The sequence below is a fragment of the Epinephelus moara genome, chromosome 2, assembly GCF_006386435.1.
Source record: "Epinephelus moara isolate mb chromosome 2, YSFRI_EMoa_1.0, whole genome shotgun sequence".
Taxonomy (NCBI): Eukaryota; Metazoa; Chordata; class Actinopteri; order Perciformes; family Serranidae; genus Epinephelus; species Epinephelus moara.
Window position 1 is genome coordinate 35,389,803 of NC_065507.1, and position 18,819 is coordinate 35,408,621.

The following is an 18,819-nucleotide window of genomic DNA, read 5'->3' on the forward strand; positions in this document are numbered from 1 at the left end:
AAGAAACAGACCAGGTAATTAGACCGGGTTAAAATCACTAAATAAAATAAAGCAGTTTCACTTTTCAAATCAGTGTTTCAATGGTGCTACCTGCTAGCCCAGCAGCTGCTATGTGTGCTCACCTATTTTCTCTGATCCAGGCATTCAGGAGGTTTTTACCTGGAGCTGAATTATCAGCATAGGTCTCGTCCTCTCCAAAACAAACAGACCCAGTGAGGGGCCACAGTTTCACGTTAAAGATCACTGTTTTTCCAATGCTGTTTGACTTATCCCACTGGGGCTGCTAACTGTGGTGGCTGACGTGAAAACACAAATGGCCCTATCTATATGGCGGTGAGACATTCCGAACTCGGTGGTGGGCCCACTCCCTAGATATGAACGGCTCATTCTAAAAACACAGTAATTCATATTTTCAGGTGATTATACACTGAAGAAGACATACTTATTATTTTATATTCCATTTCTACCAGTATGCCCCTTAATCCTACACAATGGACCCTAAAGAATACAATACTTTCATTCCTAATGGAGTATTCATCTATTGTGGTGTAACACTTCCACAAAAGTAAGAATACTTCTGCCACCACAGCTCACTCCACCAGATAAATTCCCTCGGGGGACAAAGACAAATCACAGGATGATGTATCAGATTAATCTGATGTGATTTCTCCCTATGAGGAGGAACACAGTCTGAGACAATTGTATATAATGGATAATTAAGTTACTGTCTTCACCAGCTTTGTGAGGGTAATGACATCTCTGAATATAGTCGTCAAACATCATCCCATGGGCTTACCTCTCGTGAAATGAACTATAAAACACATGTTTAGTATTTAAGACAAAAAGAATCTCCCCTGAAGACTAGGCTACAAATAGACCCAAGAAGCCCACTGTGGGACAGTGTGAAATATTTGAATATTCTCTAATTGTAGATAATTGGCTGTCAGTGAGGAGACACCCCACCCACCACCCCTGACCTGCTGCGAAGTAAAACGTCACCGGATCCACTCCACGTTTTTCCCTGCGCCTTATTAAGCGCTGTGTGGGAGAATCAGAGGAAATAACAAGGCACAACAAACAAGAAGGGCGTGCAGAATAACAGGAAAGCATCGGTATGTGCTGACTGAATGAGGAGAAAATGTGAAGGAACATCAGAAATCAGGACGTGTTTCTATGCTGCTGCCGCTGCTGCTGCGTTCCCGGAGCATCATCTGTACCTTGAGCGGAGGATGCTGCATCTCCTCATCCGCTGCTATCTGCTCACAATCTGTGCAGCCTCCTAAACTGCATCTCACTGTGAATCTCACAGCGTGTGACGGCTGGAAGATTATGTGCGAACAGGCTTTCGGGGAGCAGATAGGTTGACTTAACGTTTAGGAGGTTTTGCCTGAGCATCTGCAAGGATTTTTTTTCCGCGCGCAGTCCTCCTCGGTCGCATCACTGCCGACTTGTGTTAGGCGCAAAGGAGGGGGAAAGACAGACTTGATAATCCCCTCAGTGTTCAATTATTTAGCAGTATCTGTTCCCCAGGATCAACATATGCTGGTGTCTTTGTCTTACATCCTCCGTGCGTGATTTTAAACCCAGGCTTGAAGTGGCGTTGACACGGATGAAAGCCGATGGCCAGGCGCCCCAAATTTCCTCAGAAGGGGGATGCAACCTAAAATAACCCCGGTGCCAAATGGTAAGAGAGCAGGTGTCTGACCACCAATCAGTGCAATGGAACTGACTTGTCGTATTGTCTCTGTTGGTATTTGCTGTTTATCTATAAGGTGTGTTCGTCTAACCCGCATGTTGAATTATCCCTGCAGCTTTCTGCACATCGCAAACCGAGGGAGCCCTGAATCTGTGACACATACGGCTTCTCCGGAGACTCTCCCCCCTGCTGGCCCCCGAACAGTCGGAGCCCGGATATCGGCGACTTTTTAATGGCTTTTGTGTTTAGAAGATGGAGGGTTTTACTGGTGCTGAACGTGCTTGCGGTTGCGGGGTTCATGACTTACTGGGCCAAGTGCAACACACGCAGCGTCCGAGCCGCCGGTCCGGAGGTTCCGGCTGACGGGAAGAGGCCCCGGGGCAACGGGACGGCGCAGGGCCCCAGCATCAGCCATGAGGTGCTGCTGAAGAGGCTCAGCTCGCTAGAGGATGTGGTGTACAGGCAGCTAAATGGTAAGGTAACATTTAAACTGAAAAAAAAAATCAGATTTCCTCAAGGAATCTGCACAAGTTCTTTCTAATGGGTTCCTCACACAGAAAATGTAATAAAGCAGCCTAATGATATGTTGCCATTTTTGTAATGTTTTTTTCTCCAAGACCATTTTTTTTAAACCACTTCAACTGACTGAAGTTAAATTCAAAATTCCCAATGCAGATGACTATCTTAAAAAAAAGAAAGGTTTTCTAATCATTAAGTAGCTTATATTATAATATAATATATAGACTGATGAAGAAAAGACATTGTCCTTCAGTGACAAGTTGTCACTGAAGGACAATGTCTTTTCTTAATCAGGGAGGTGAGGTCAGGGTGGACAGCAGAGCCAGAGCTTTTCAGCAGGATGTTTGCCAAACCAGAGGCTTGAACGCAGCTCAACGAGGCACTTTATTTATTTTGCCACCCACGTCCAGTCACACTAAGAAGAACCTTATTTTACTGCTAATTTGAAATAGTGACAGCCTCAAGGCTTCATTAGCAGCTTGCAGCCTGGAAACAGAAATGCTACCAGAATGCACTGCGCTGTACTGGACCAATGAACGCTCCTGCTGGAGGGTGACATAATGCAAGCTTGGTTGTTTTGAGTGGAAACAATATGGCAGCCAGCTGGTAATAAACTATCTCAAATTACAGATAAATGGTAAGCTAAAATATTTTTCTGAAAACATTAAAAGCAAGATATGGGCAAGGCAGTAACAGAATCTTAGTTCATATTTGATCAGCACTGCTTAGTTTTACTAATCGATCTCAGTATTGGTTTTCACAATACCATAAATGGCACCCATTCCGTGTTCACAAATTATTGTGTTACAGCTGGACAGTGTGCTAAAATATGATTCTGAAGAACATGCAACACAGTAACATAGTCTTGGTTTATATTTGATCAGCACTGCCTAGATTTACAGTTTGATCAGAGTTTGGTCTGGGTTTGAGACAGAGAGGGGCTTGATCCACTTCTATACTCTGTGTGTCTGTGTTGGTGGGCATATGAAAATGTAGAAGTCCAATCTGTAGTTTGAGCAATAGCCTGAGAGCCAGTAATAATTTTGAGCTGGGAGATGAGCAGGGAGATCTGGGTGCTGGTAAGGTGGAGGGAAGTTTACCACAGTTCATTACTACCTACAATGTTATGATACAAGCTAGTTGAGAATTGGCAAAATATTCCTTTAAATCATAGTATATTTTTTCATCATCATACAGAGGAATTACTTAGCTCAGAGTAAGAAACCCTGGAATAGGCCTAACTCTACACACCCCTGTTAAATGTATCCCTTCCTCAGGTATTCTGTGTGAATCTGTGCCACCACTTCTCATAATGGGCATTCAGCTCAGATGTTCACCTGTTTTGACAGCCACTGACTACATACTGTATGCTCATGTGAGGTTGGAGCGGTGATGGGGAGGCAGGCTATCAGCTGTAAGCCACAGAGTGCGTTACTGAGAGGAGAGTGACTCAGCCACACTAAAGGCTCTTGACATGTAATCTTCTCTTGTTTGCCTCGCCTAGGTCTGTCCAAATCTCTGGGCCTGATTGAGGGCTTCGGGGGTCGGGGTAAAGGCGGCCTCCCTGCAACGCTGTTGCCAGCTGAGGAGAGCGACGCTAAAAACCTGAGGGAGAAGTACGGCTACAACGCCTACCTCAGTGACAAAATCTCCCTGGATCGGACCATACCAGACCACCGACCCAGCAAGTAAGTACATGTTACGTGGATGAACTTAAAATTTCACCTTCACGTTTTTTTCACAACTGTTTCTTAAATTTTGGCCTCCACCCAATACATTGGAGATGAATGGAATTTTGTTTGTGGTGCAAACTGTGTTGTAAAATTACATATGAATAATTTATCAGCACTGTTTTCACTGGAACTACTTTATTGGTAGAAAGTGGTTTCAACAGTGTGTTCTGTCCATTAACCAGACAGACCCTGATACTGTTTATTTAAAGCCATGTTGCTGATGAATTATTAAAATGGAGCATAACGATAATTTAGGCAGAGCACTGAAGTCCCACTTGCATTAACTGATTGGCATCAGCTCTTTCATTCATGCTCCACAATAACTGGATCATTCACAGCTGTGTGGTAATCAGCCGACGAGTCACACCCAATCATATTCATGCAGGTATACACTGCAGCCATTATAAGCTGACACTTCTCCCTATTACTCTGCTGGTACGCTCATGACAGCTCCCCCTTCCACCACAACCTCCTCCTTACTTATTATATTTTAGGTATTGCTTAAAGAGACAGTGCACTCCCCCAAGAAAACATATTTTTCCTCTTACCTATAGTGCTATTAATCAATCTAGATTGTTTTGGGAGTCGTGAATGTTGGAGATGTTGGCCGTAGAGATGTCTGCCTTCTCTTGGTTATAATGGAACTAGATGACACTCGGCTTGTGGTGCTCAAAGTGCCAAAGAAATACATTTGAAAAACTCAACAGCAATGACTCCTTCCAGAAATCATGACCCGGTCACTCACTAATCCACAAACCTTGTTGTGAGAGGTTTCATGTAGGAACTATTTTCTTTTTACTGAACTACACCAGCCAACCGTATCACTGCGAAGAAGGAAGCATCTACTGCTAGCTCACCCAGCAGCATTGAGCTACCTAACACTGCAGCTCAGCCAAGGAGAAATCTGCATTATGGCAGATTCTGTGGACAAAGACCTGCTCCCTATGTAGATATAAACAGCTCATTCTAAGGTAACAAACCCAACAATTCTTATTTTCAGGTGATTATACACTGAAGAAAACATACTTAATATATTATATTCCATTTCTGCCAATATATCCCCTTAAATTCTACACAATGGACCTCTAACGTTTGGTTGACAGTTCACCATGCACCACCTACAGTGAAGTCCAAAAGCAGGCTGACATGCTGTCATCTGTCACTTTTTGCAGTGCACATGTAGTGTTCATTTGTAGGGCAATTCACCTGTTCTTATAAATCTCTCTCTCCCACTCTGCCTCTTGCTCTCATGTTTGATGAAGTTGCACTATCAGGTTGGCTATCAATCTCCAGGCATGCATGGACACACACATACACACACACACGCATGCACGCACGCACGCACACACACACACACACACACACACACACACACACACACACGGAGGCAGTCCTTGGATTAGCAGGTGTAAAAGGTACGTTTCAAGATGTGCTTTCACATCGTTGATGAATGTGCACATCCTTATGTATGTCCGTAAGTGTGTGTGCATCAGCCCGTGCTCTTCCAGATAGCTCTGTGCAGTATGTTATATCTGCATGCATGGTGCGGGTTCCGTCTCCATAAATGCTCCTTTAAAGAGTCTGTCTCTGGCCCACGTTGCTGGTTAAGCGAGAAACAGCCCATCTATTTGAAAGTCAGGGATGATGAGAAAGCCCTCGGCCAATCGCTGCCACCAGCTGTGTGTGTGCGTGTGTGTGTGTGTTTTGGGGGTGGTGGAGTGGAGGGATCAGAATCCTTCGCTCTCATTTGTCACTCGGGGGGGTCTTTTATGTTGCTGGGATCAAAGTGGCGTGTGAAGCGTGTTGGGGTGTGATATCTTCAGGCTTAGCAACAGCATGTAAGCTGGAGTCTGAGGAGTCTGCTATGTTTGGCTGAAGGTCCCCTACATTGCAGAGCCGGAGGAGGTGATAAAACTAAGACAGAGGGAGAGACAAATGGAAAGAAACAAAGATCAAATGTCAAACTATGAGTAGTCTAAAGAAGAAATGTAGTAGTTTTGGGGATGTACTGTAAATCTGCTTTTCAGGGATATTACATTTATTTGTCTAAGCCTGTTTTCCCCAATGTGTTACTTATATACAGTAGTAAGAATTGACTGATACAAAGGCACAACTTATCATTTGCATTGACGTATTATCAGCTGATCAGTAACAAGAACCTGCAGTGAAGAAATGCCAAAAGAAAACGAGTTGACTCTTATGGTTACATTCAGATTAGTCAATGAAGCTGTACTTGTAATGTGACAAGTTCACACTCTCTCACTTCATAATCATTCATGCTGCTACACACTGCTGTTACTGGTTACACTGATTTGCACCATCCCTGCCCCCTCTTGTTCTTATTACCATAATTGCTGTGGCATCTCTTGCCTTGTACATTATGTACATGTTTTCCATATTCCAGTGTGATATGTAGCTGCTGGGTTTCTCTCTGCAGACCCCTTGGGGCGTTTTTTTTTTTTTTTTTTTTTTTTAAACAAACTGTTGCACTGCTGCTTGGTTTCATTTGGGGAGCTTTTTCAAACACAGTGCCTTTTATGTAACTATCCATCCATCTGTTTCAAATAAATAGTCCCAAATTCTTTGAATGCTGTGTCTCTGAAAGAAATATATTTTAACACACATATACTCCATCATGATGTTTGTAATATTTAGAATTGAGGCCTTTTCCTAGTGAAAAGTTCCTCTCAGATATCTTAAAAGGGAAAATAAAAAAGTTTATTGAAATTTCATGAAAACACTTGATCTATTATAGAATAGCTTGTATTAATACTTAAAGTTGGGGTAGGCAGTACTCTTAAAAATAGGCAAAAAAAGGCAAAATTTGAAAATACCCCCTCCTCCTACAGCTCTCCCCTCTCTGTCCTAAACCCCTCCCACTAGACGACCAAGGTTATATGCAGGAGCTTCATACAGTACTCAGTGTTTCCCATACATTTATATAATTAATCTTATTTCAGTGTGGAGTTGCACACAGCTGATTCATTTGGCCCCTCGTTGCCCCGCTCTTGCTCTCTCTGTTTATCAGACCACAGATGAAACAAGAATTGGCTAGCTAATGTTAGCCACCTCTCCGCCTCGCTCCCCGTCACAGTGGACTGCTTCCCTGGGAGAAGAGCAGGTAGCAGCTTGATAGACTGAGATTTGGTCGCTGGCTGTAGTGGCTTGAATTCAGCCAGTGCAAGCCCCCCAGCGCTGGGTGTCACAGCGGCCACTCCAGGTCTGACCTGTTAACTAATCCATCTGGGAGTCAGGGCTGTCTGCTCCACTGAGCTGGGGTTCGTGCTGGCTGGATTTGTGTTGCTGTTGCTGCTGACTGGGGGTCAGTCTTCAAAGCTGCTGCCCACTCCCCTCCCGGTGAGAGGGTCTGTAGTGGCGGGGAGTGAGGCGGAGGACACGCTGTGATTTGAGGCTCTAGCTAACGTTAGCTACATAACTGTGAACATGAAACTACAGCCGCGAGCCTTTGGCTCCAGTAAGCAGAAGGCTAAGTTATTAGTAACATTTTCTCTCCATCTCTGAAATGCTTCACAGATACTCGTTTTATTTTGTTTATTGGCAAACTCTCTTTTAGACTCTCTCTTTGACAAGTCTGTCTTCCTTTTTTGGGTTGTTTTGCAGTGTAGGCAGTTGTTGCCAATGCAGAGTCTCCGTCTTTAAATCAGGCTCTCAGTGAAGGGACGTGCGTGCAGATCTGTATTTGTAGAATAGCCAATAAAAAAGACAGACGGGTAAGCACGTCCAATCGTTTAATTCGGCCTTTATGAGATGACTGGACAAGCTTGTTAAAAGCGTGCAACAGCCACAGATACCTTTTTTTTTCTTTAATTTTTCAACACATTTAATTTACTGATTGCTATAGGGATGTAACTTCCACAAAAATAACAGAAAATGCTTCTAAAAGAAGTTGCCTACCCAAGTTTTAATTTCACATGGATAATACATTTTTTGATAAAAAGGAATTAAGACAAGAAAAGGAGACAAGTACAGGAAGGTGTTTCTTCTCCCACTCTCAGAGCCAAAGCCTCACCCTGCCTCTTTCCTCTTCATTAGAGCTGTTTAAACAAAACAGCCTCCTATCTGCAGCAGACACACAGTGAATAGGCCAATTTGGTTGGTTGAACAGGAAGCCGCATGTGGTTCGCCTTTCAGCCTCAGCGAACAAGATGTCAGCAGCTCCATGGAGGCAGTTTGGTCTTTTACAGTAATGATGGAGGATGAGCAGAGCGTGCAAAGCCCAGAATGTAGGCTTCACAGGCAGGCATGGAAAGGTTTTATTTTTACAGATGGTGTGGTGTGTTTGCGTGTCTCTGTGCAGATGCAGAAAGGTCAGCTACCCGAGAGACCTCCCCCAGATCTCCCTCATCTTCATCTTCGTCAACGAGGCTCTGTCGGTGATCCTGCGCTCAGTCCACTCAGCTGTCAATCACACTCCGGCTCACTTGCTCAAAGAAATCATCCTTGTGGACGACAACAGCGATGACGGTCAGTAGAAATGGAAGATTTCCTTTTCCCAGTTCCAAATGACCAATGTCACAATATCTTTTACTCCCTCTGATATGAATCTGTTGCAAGTTAAAAACAATATTTGTCTGTAGAGGACAATGAAGAGAGTTCAGGCAGGAGGCCTGTACTCTCCTGACAGTAATGGGGGAAGCAACAAACCACAAGTCAAGTAATCATTCAGTATCCTTGTAATATTTTGTTTCAAAATTGTATTATTAAATACTCAAAAAAGTGACACTAGAATCAGAGAAATAATAATTCCTTGATCCCAGGGGTGTTGCGATACACCAGTATTAACGATAACTGTGATATTTAGAATATGAAATAATGCACATATGATAATGTCATGTAAATAATCTAGCACCTCTTAAATCATTTCCATATCTTTCCATTCTTTATTTGTCTCCCTCTCCACCTCCCTACACTCCCTAAAACCCTTTTACTAGCCAGGTGTAACTGCATGTTTTGACAGATAAATACAGATCTTATACTGGGTCCGGTTGCCATTGATACTTTGCAGCAGTTCCTTTTTATAGAAGTTCTTCGGATGTATAAAACTTCTTAAAGGCCACCTTGTTGTCAGCTTTCCACTTGAGCTAATTTTAAGCTGCTTAGATCGAACATGCAAAGTAATGTTTAAACTTTAGTCAATATGGTAATGCTACACACTGTTAGCTTTGTTAGATTCACCACAATTCAGTTGTTCAGTTCATTTTATTGACACAATGAGCACCAAAGTATAATTCATTCAGATTTACCAGTAACATAGTAAACATGAGAGGTGAAATAAAAGGTGGTGATCCTCTATATCTGAAGCAGTCATGAAGTCTGAATAGGCCTATGTTTCCATGTTCCTTCAGTCCGTAAGGGTCCACCGATCAGAAGAATCAAAAGGGGTTTTCACTTAATCCAAGTTGTGAATGTTGTTTTAAGAGGGTAAAGAGGTGTGTCCGTATGACACTTTTTTTTTATAAAGGTAACATTCATACAGGTAAATAAACAATTTGATTGTATTTACCATCTTTACTGAGCAAAAGTTTTGTGTGAAAGGAATTAAAGGCCTGTCCCATATAGATGCATGTCCCAAGTATACACAGGTTGAGTTTAATGACAGAAGCAAAACAAAAGCCCAGGCTATTAATTGAAGTTTTACAGTAATTTATTGACCAAAAAAGAGTGTCAGATGTGCCACATTTATTCACTGATTAATTACAGTTTATGGCAAGCCACAGAGACTCTGGAAAGTTACTAGTCCCAGCTAGTTTTTAAGAGACTGTCCACCAGAAACAAATATCCCCCAAAATTTCAAACTATTCCTTTAAAGGAATCTGCGTTCTGCTCTGTTTTTTAAATGGAAACTCCCACACAACTGTTAGCAAAAAGCGTTGACGTACTGACTGTCCGACAGCCCTTTCAAACAGGGAAGTGAAGCTGTTACCTATGTTTTCTTCAAGCCACTAGACTCCATTGACAGAAAAAGTAATTTTACCTCACAGGGCGCAGGAGCTGTCGGTCTACCTCTGACTCGATTGTTTAGTTTGTGTTATTGTTTGACCTTTGGAACTGAATAAACCTGGCATCCACAGCAGTATGTGGTTTTGCATCATGCAGAAACCTCCGTCAGGTCACTGAGGAAAAAGTTTTAATAAGGAAAAATAGAAAAATAGCATTTTAAAGGTCCATTGTGTAAGATTTAGGGGGATTTAGTAGCATGTAGCGGTGAGGATTGTAGATTGCAACCAGTTGAAACATCTCCTGGTTAGAATTCCTTCAGTGTTCATTGTTCAGGAGTTGTTTTTTTTACTAGAGGGTCTCTTCTTCCAAAACCAACAGACCAGGGAATTAAAACAAAAAAAAATGGAAAAATGCAGTTTCACGTTAAAATATCTATCTTTAAGTTCTCTTCACAACAGATCTTTTTGCCTATGGACATCTAAACAAACTGACTACACATCTAAACATACAGGCTCCTGACACGTCCATTAACACAGTTACTGTAATTGCGTAAGCAGCATCCTAAACTCTGTTTCATTTTAAAGGAATACTTTAAAATTAAGATTTATGATCTCATCTGTTGCATACAAAGAGTAGGAATCAAAACATATTACACACTCCAAACATACCAAAATCTGTGTTCACATTGCAGGTATGTTGTGATGTGGTTAGGACAAAGGCATCAAACTTGTGATACGGCTTTGTTGTGGTGACAAGGTGATGAGCATCTCCTTGACAAAAGCCGTGGTCATTGCTTATGAGGAGCAGCATTTGTTGAGGTGACTGATGGTGTCAAACTTTTGCAGGTCAGACAGGCAGATAGAGGCGGAGTACCACAATTGGATGTCACGGGAGAGATGTCCCTGTCTTATTTATTGGGCAGGGCTGCCAAGCCGGGCTTTGTGAGATGAAGGGGCAGAGAGAGAGAGAGAGACGAGAGGAGGGGAAGGAGATGAAGGCAGAGCGAAAAGGACAGAGGAGGTACAGGAAAGATAAAGAGCAAAGGCTGGTGCTGGAGAGAAATTAGAGAAGAAGGCATGAAACTAAAAGAAAGAAAGAAAAGAACGAGGAGTAAAAGGCAGCTGGAGGGTTTGAAAATAGGCAAAGTGAAAAGGAGGGAGAAGGAGAAATGGAGATGAAGAGGCATCAGAGAATGAAAGGAGAGGCTAAAAGAGCAAACCAGCCTATTAGAGAGAGTGGCAGAAAGAGAGAGGGAAAGGATGAGAGACAGAGAGGTTCTAAGATAAATGAGGTCGGACAGGGAGGAGAGAGAGAGAGTGCAAGACGATGGATATCCGGAAGAGAGAGAGAGAGAGGGAGCAATCTGAGAGAGCACAAAGCAAAGACAAATAACAAGGACGCGGGAAGAGAGAGATGAGTTGAGGCTTTTAAGGATAATGCTGCCATTATTCTATTTCTCTTATTGTCAACAAATTTCACGAATAGACCAAAACCAACACTGTCTTAACCTGTCACTCAACACTTTCTGACTTCCCTATCCTGTCTGTCACTCAGCCCCAGACCCCTTTGGTCTCTACTAAAGACATCTATCTTTTTTTAATCTTTGAAGTGTCATATATATATATATATATATGTTTCCTTTTTAAAGAAAGGCCTTAATGCTTTCACAAAAGCGCTGAGCACAGTATTTTTTTTAGCAAATGTACTATAGGAAATACAGTGGCATGCAAACACTTGGGCACCCCTGGTCAAAATTCTATTTACTTTGAATAGTTAAGTAAGTAGAAGATGAAGTGATTTCCAAAAGGCATGACGTTAAAGATGTAACATGCTTTTCAACATTTTAAGCAACATTAGTGTATTATTTTTGTTTTTTACAATTTTAGAATGATAAACATGAAAGAGACACCATGCAGAAGTTTGGCCACCCCAAAGCATTTGAGCTCTCAGACTCTGGCTTGTTCACAGTCATCATTAGGAAAGGCCAGGTGATGCTAATTTAAAAGCTTTATAAAGAAAGACTTATGAAACCTTGTCATAACAGTCAGCTGCCACAGGCTCCACTAAACAGCTGCCTGGCACTCTGAAAACTAAAATACTTGATGCCCACAAAGCAGGAGAAGACTATAAGGAGATAGCAAAGTGTTTTCAGGTAGCTGTTTCCTCTGTGCGTAACGTAATTCAGAAATGGCAGTTAACAGGAACTGTGGAGGTCAAGCTGAGGTCTGGAAGACCAAGAAAACTCTCTGAGAGAACTTATCATAAGATTGATAAAAAGGCAAATCAAAACCACTGTCTGAATGCAAAAGACCTGCAGGATGATTTATCAGACTCTGGAATGGTGGTGCACTGTTGAACTGTGCAGCGACACCTGTACAAATATGATATTCATGGAAGAGTCATCAGAAGAAAACCTCTCCTGCATCCTCGCCACAAAATCCAGCATCAGAAGTTTGCAAAGGAACATCTAAACAAGCCTGATGCTTTTTGGAAACAAGTCCTGTGTAGTGATGAAGTTAAAATAGACCATTTTGGACACAGTGAGCAAACATATGTTTTGAGACAAAAAGGGTGCAGAATTTCATGAAAAGAACACCTGTCCAGCTGTGGATCAATCATGCTTTGGGCTTGTGTTGCAGCCAGTGGCACGGGGAACATTTTACAGGTAGAAAAAGGAATGGATTCAGTTAAATTCCAGCAAATTCTGGAAGCAAACATCACAGCATCTGTGGAAAAGCTGAAGATGAAGAGAGGATGGCTTCTACAACAGGACAATGATCCTAAACACACTTAGAAATCTACAATGCACTACCTCAAAAGGTACAAGCTGAAGGTTTTGCCATGGCCCTCACAGTCCCTTGGCCTAAACATCATTAAAAATCTGTGGATAGACCTCAAAAGAGTAGTACATGCAAGATGGCTCACGAATCTAACAGATCTAGAAGCCTTTTGCAGGAAGAATGTGTGAAAATCCCCCAAACAAGAACTGAAAGGCCCCTTTTACACTGCCAGATTTTCCGTCAATGTTGGGCCGTTTTGCCAGCAAGTTGCAAGCGTTTAGACACACAGAGCCGGATTGGCGAGTTGATCCGAGGTGCCCAATTTTCCGCCTCGTATGGTCATATTGAACCCTTTTAGATTAAAAAGACCAAGGCAGCCTTCTGCAACGGGAGGGGCTGTTGATGACTTGTGGGAGGAGCTGTTGATGACACTGCAGGTGCGATCCACTGGCAGTGGATAATCAGGAAACAGCTGATAGCAGGAATTGGCGAGCAGCTAGTAGCAAACCTGACAGACACTGTAAAGATGAGCAGGAACGGTGAAGAACGGGCCGACTTACGAGAGGATTGCCGAAGGACTGACTAGCCGCGGCTTCCCTCCCACGTCACTGTTTACGTCACACGCTGAGCTACACGTTTTTTTACTTGCTTACGCCCCCCATTGCCCCGAAAAAGGCACATTCTGTATAAACAAAAGTAGGTAGGCAGCATTTTGCCGGCCTCCTCGATTTTGTTTTATACTGCCAATGCTGAAAAAAGACTGATTGGGCTTTCCTGCAAATTTGCACAATTCCTGTTTAAAAAGGGCTAAAGACTCTTACCTGGCCACAAAAAGCATTTACAAGCTGTGATACTTGCCAAAGGGGGCGCTACTGAGCACTGACCATGCAAGGCCGTGAACTTTTGCTCTAGGCCTTGCTCTTTTCATTTTTTGTTACTTGAAACTGTAAAAGATTGAACAGAGCTGCAAAGCTGAACAGTAGAAGACTGTCCAGTGTAAACATCCATCACAGCTTAGAGATGGACTTTCTGATTTAACTTTGACCTATTCTTCGTGCTGTAATCGTGTGCACCTACCTGTGCAATGAGAGATTATTACCCAAATCAGTTTAGTATGGAGCCCCTAAGGGGACATGGGGGACAAAAAAATAGATGTATGAAAAAAAAAGACAAATACTGTTGTGCTCTGCTGAGAAATATTATAAGTCTCATTGTGCACCTCCCACAGCACAGCATGCAAAGGGCAGGGTGAAAGTAAATATAGCTTAGATCAGCGGGTGTGGTGATAATTAAATACTCTCTCAGCCAGTCACATCACTGCTCATAACTCTGTAACAGCTGAGCCACCGTTAAACGTGATAATGAGCCCAGCAAATGGAAAGCTTTACCTCAGGAAATGTCTGATGAGATGAAAATGGGCCCTGGTAACCAGATGTCTCCTTCATAAAAAAAAGCAGAATATCGAGTTATAACCTGATGTGTGAGGTCTGTGTGGTTAAACTGTAGCAGCCTGTTGTCCTTTTTGGTGATTTCATGAAGGTAGACAGTGAATGGATGTGCGCAACGACCGTGCATCTGTCAGAACAGCACCCATACCTCAAACACCAGTCCTTGGTTCAATAACATATTTTTATATGAATTATTTAACTCATGAAATGTGAGCATCACATAGAATACTGATACAGTTTATAAGGAACCTGTTTTTCAGGTTGTTAAATACTTGCTGCAGATGTGCTGAGACAACAACGCATTAATGCTTGAAATATAAAAAAATTAATTAAACACTTATCAAATAAAATCAGCACAGAAAGTGGTTAAAGGAACAGTGTGTAAGATTTTTTTTAGTGGCATCCAGCAGTGAGGACTGCAGATTGCAACCAGCTGAGAGGTTAGAATTCCCCTGAAGGGAGTTGTTTTCCCAGTATTCACCGGCTCATTATACATTATCCCGCTTATTACATGGCTAATTATCAGTTAAATAAATAATGTTGTCTGCCTCCGCGAAGTGCATTAAAACCGACTGGATTTGACAACTTTTGGTGAAAGTTTTGTACTCACCCAGGCTGAGTGGACTGAACCGAGGCATAAAACTTGCGTAAAATGTCATTAAGCATGACTGCCAAGTGTGTATTCAAATCCGTGTTCTTTTGTTTTTGGCAGAGAAAGTCCATCATTATAGTAGTAGTAGTACAGTACAGCATAGTACAGTAGCCCATTTTGTTGTCTTTTTTGTATTTATCTCATCTTTCTCCTCCTCTATCACTTGAAGCTCTTCAGGTGTCAGTTCCTTGTGCCGTTTTTCGCTTGATTTTTTTTTTTCCTTCTCCATTTCTTTTTCTTCAGCGGCATCCCATTCCTCAAAATCCTTGTAGCTACTCTCCAAATAAGTTAAAAGAAATGTTAATATCAGCCACTTCTGTTTGTTTTTTCCCTCGGAAGTTGTTTGACAGCTGCAGTGTTGCAGGACAGCGTCCCTAGCAATGCTGGGCTACATAGCAACTGTATAATGACCGTTGCTACTGGCAACAGTCATTATACAGTAATATCAGACCGCTGAATGCCGCCACTGACCAATCAGAATACAGCATTTAATAGAGCCGTGTAATAAACACTAAAGAAAACATACTTATTATAATATATTCCATTTCTGCCAGTAAATCTCCTAAATCCTACACACTGGACCTTCAAATACAAGTTTGAGGAACGTGTTGAACCCCACCACCAGTGCTTCTCTTCTCTCTCACTTGAAATTGCTGGTTGGCTGAGAGCCAGCTATCCATCACAGAGGGGAAGAGACCGCAGCGGCGCAGAGGGCGAAGCATGCAAACAAATAACACTCACCACTCTCAATGCCTGCATGAGTCACCTGGCTCTGCGGCCTCACATTGTACACACCCGTGTGCTTGTGTGATGTGTGTGTGTTTGTGTGTGAGAAAGTGAGAGAGAAGACACAGCATGGGAAATGAGTTTGTGATCAAGAGTGAGAAAGAAAAGAAAAGACACACAGAGAAAGAGATGGAAAACACAGAGAGCATGAGAAATGTGTTTTTGTTTAAGGGAATTTTTAAGTGTGTGTGTGTGTGTGTGCGTGTGTGTGCGTGTGTGTGATGCAGAGGAAGAAGGGTTGCGAGCGTTTGGGTCTGGGGGGGGGCTGATGAGTTGATAGGTGGAGCAGTCTTTGACGCTCAGGAAGCAGCAGACCCTGTTTGGTGTTGTTTGGAGTCTGTTGGAGCTCAAAACAACCGCAGGGGAACAGAGAGAGCAGATCCGTGTCATCTTTCTGTTTCTGTGGGTGTGCCATTTGCGTGTCTTTTCTTTATTTAAAGTGAAAAATGTGTACTTATGGTGGAGATTTTCAGTTGGTACATGATATTACTTACTTAACTTACATTAACATTGTGTGAAAAGTCCTCCTTCCACCTTGTCTCCCCCTCTCTCTCTCTGTCTCTTCCCCCCTCTTTCTGTCTCTCTCTCTCTCTCTCGCTCTCTCTCAAACACACACACATTTTTGTAGAGGGAAACTGATGTAGACTTGTCTTAGGGCTTTCTTGAGAAGAATAAAAAAGAAAAACTAAGGAAGATATTGGTGAATGACCCCAGTGTTTTGGAAGAATTTTGAATATACATTGTTTGTGTTATTGTTAAAAATATGTTTATAAACATCCCAAAACGTGTCTTACATTATGCAAAATACTTTCCGTGTGTTACTCATTTAAAATGTAGGGGAGGCGGTGGCTCAGGAGGTAGAGCAGTCGTGTACCAATCAGTAGGTTAGTGATTCGATTCCTGGTGACGTATGTAGCGTGAGATGAGAGATGTAGTTTATGCTGCGGTTTCACACAAAACTCAGTGGCACTGTGATTCTCTTGACTCGCAAAATTATCTTTTAATTTGAAGAACATCGTATATGTAATTCATGGCACAATTCAAATGTCTGTCGCCATTAACTACCATTCAGTTTTTGTCTGAAATAAGATCCTGTGGTGGTCCACTGGAGGGGTGGGACTTTGCCTCTCAGTTCTGTCAGCTGACAAAACTGTTTACTGCGCAGCAATGATCATTTGTGTGCAAAGTGTGTTAGCACTTTCTAAATGGGAGCCTAAGGATGGTCTTCTCCAGATTTTTTATGATTCATTTTTATATCACATGTTTTATGATACATTATTGATCTGAAGTCTGGAGGCTGCTATGATTCGCTTTGTTGAAAATGCAACAAAGCGAAAATGCGAATATTCCACAAGAGATAAACTCCAAAGATAGAACTGTGATGACAACTCTGCTGGCTGCATGTAAAAAAAAAGGCAATAACTCATAAGTGGCTGAAGCCCCAGGCCCCATTGACTGAGGACTGGATAGACATAGTTCATCAAATATATACAATGGAGAAACTGACATATCCCCACACCAAGATAAATTCACCAGTATATGATCAAGGTGGACTGACTTTATAAAACCCCAACGTCAAGACTACGTGAGACACGTGCATTTTTTTCAGTTTTTTATTTTTTTAATTTTAAATACTTTATCTTGAATACTGCCATTCCTTCCACTTGTTTTGTAATGTGTGTAGTTCTCTTTGGTAGCAGCAGGTAATGCTGGTGAAATACTGCCAGTGGGGAAAGAACTCGATAGATTATGCAATATTTCCACTGTGATTTAATTGAATTAATAAATTAATTCAATTTATTTTTATTTGGGAACTAATTGGTCAAAGTATGACTTTGGGACAGCAAAACAAAAGTGGGGTAAAATATTTGCTCAGATAACAGAGATGGCTGTCTTGTTTTGTTTTGTTTTGTTTTGTTTTTTGATCTCCACCAGGCCTAAGTCTGGAGGGGATCATGTGTTTGGTCATGTGTGTGCAAGTGTAAGTTGTGTATCTGTCTGGCCACAGCTAACCAGCTAAAGAGCCATGGGGGTCACGAAGCCCTCTTGATTTTAAGGGGTGTAATAATTTTAATTCATTATATGTCAAATTTAATTCATTTATGTGTCAAAAACAAATACATTTAAGGGTTATTTTAAAATCTTATTCCTTTATTTAAAATAATTAAGTACATTAGTATAGAACATTTTTAAAATATGTATGGCAAGGATCCGGGCGTGTGTAACATGTAAAAAGTTTGGGAACCACTGGATTACACCAGTGGTTATGATCCACTAAAATTAGGCACATTACAAGATGAATTAGTCCTTGTTTTTGTTATCTTTGCCACCATCTTGACTGTGGGGAAGGGACAGTGCCACTGGTCGCAGCTCTCTGCAGTCCGGCTGCAACCTGATTTTGTTCTTTTCCTTTGGCGTCATACCACACCAGGAGTGTTTCAGAAGTGGAGTGTTTTGTCTTCCCACTTTTGTAAACTTACAGATTTTATTGATTTGGTCAATTTTTCTTGATATTTATATTTCTACCACAAGTAAGTAAGCAGGCTCTGTAGTTAAAGGATAACTTCGGTATTTTTCAAACTGGGCCCTATTTCCCCATGTGTATGTGTGCGTATGATTCATAGGTACAACTCGTTCTAAAATTGGTTCAGTATTGAGGGAGGCGGATGCAGTCGGGAGCCGCGAAACGAGCTAAAACGGTAACGGAGGCAAATGCGTCCCGTATAAGTTTGCGCATTAAAAGTGCTTTTTTTCGCCACTGACCGGTTCAGATCGCCAGTGCTATCTCTGTAGATAGCATACTAGCCTTTCTCTTACCTCTGGGCTGTGTGATGTCACGAGCTCTGCTCCACTGTGTCTGTAGCTCTCTCTACTCATGGGACAGCCGTTTTCTTGAGGAAGAGGTGTTTCGGGATTGGATGTCTTCTCTNTTACCTCTGGGCTGTGTGATGTCACGAGCTTTGCTCCACTGTGTCTGTAGCTCTCTCTACTCGTTTTCTTGAGGAAAAAAACAGCCGTTTTCTTGAGGAAGAGGTGTTTCGGGATTGGATGTCTTCTCTTCTTCGGCTGGCATTAGTCATCTTGGGAGAAGTGAGCACTGCAGACCCGATGGTCTGCAAGGCGCAGTGTCTGGACAGGAGTGTTAGCATCCATTTGTAGCACAACTAGCCACAACTTCAGCATCTCGCCGTCCGACAAAGGCAGCCTATGAAAGCTGTACGGGGTGTTGCGTGACATCCTGTTC

The 18,819-nt window shown here is 42.2% G+C and overlaps 1 protein-coding gene across 1 annotated transcript in view; it reads left to right on the forward strand.

The window, feature by feature from the left end:
• Positions 1 to 969: 969 nt before the first annotated feature.
• Positions 970 to 18,819, forward strand: part of galnt17 (polypeptide N-acetylgalactosaminyltransferase 17) — a 32,465-nt gene continuing 14,615 nt past the window's right edge. Inside the window, exons 1-4 of the mRNA XM_050066603.1 lie at positions 970 to 1,684; positions 1,812 to 2,169; positions 3,720 to 3,903; positions 8,267 to 8,433. Coding sequence (XP_049922560.1) covers positions 1,929 to 2,169; positions 3,720 to 3,903; positions 8,267 to 8,433 — 592 coding nt within the window. The 5' untranslated portion in view covers positions 970 to 1,684; positions 1,812 to 1,928. The remainder of the gene's footprint in view (positions 1,685 to 1,811; positions 2,170 to 3,719; positions 3,904 to 8,266; positions 8,434 to 18,819) is intronic.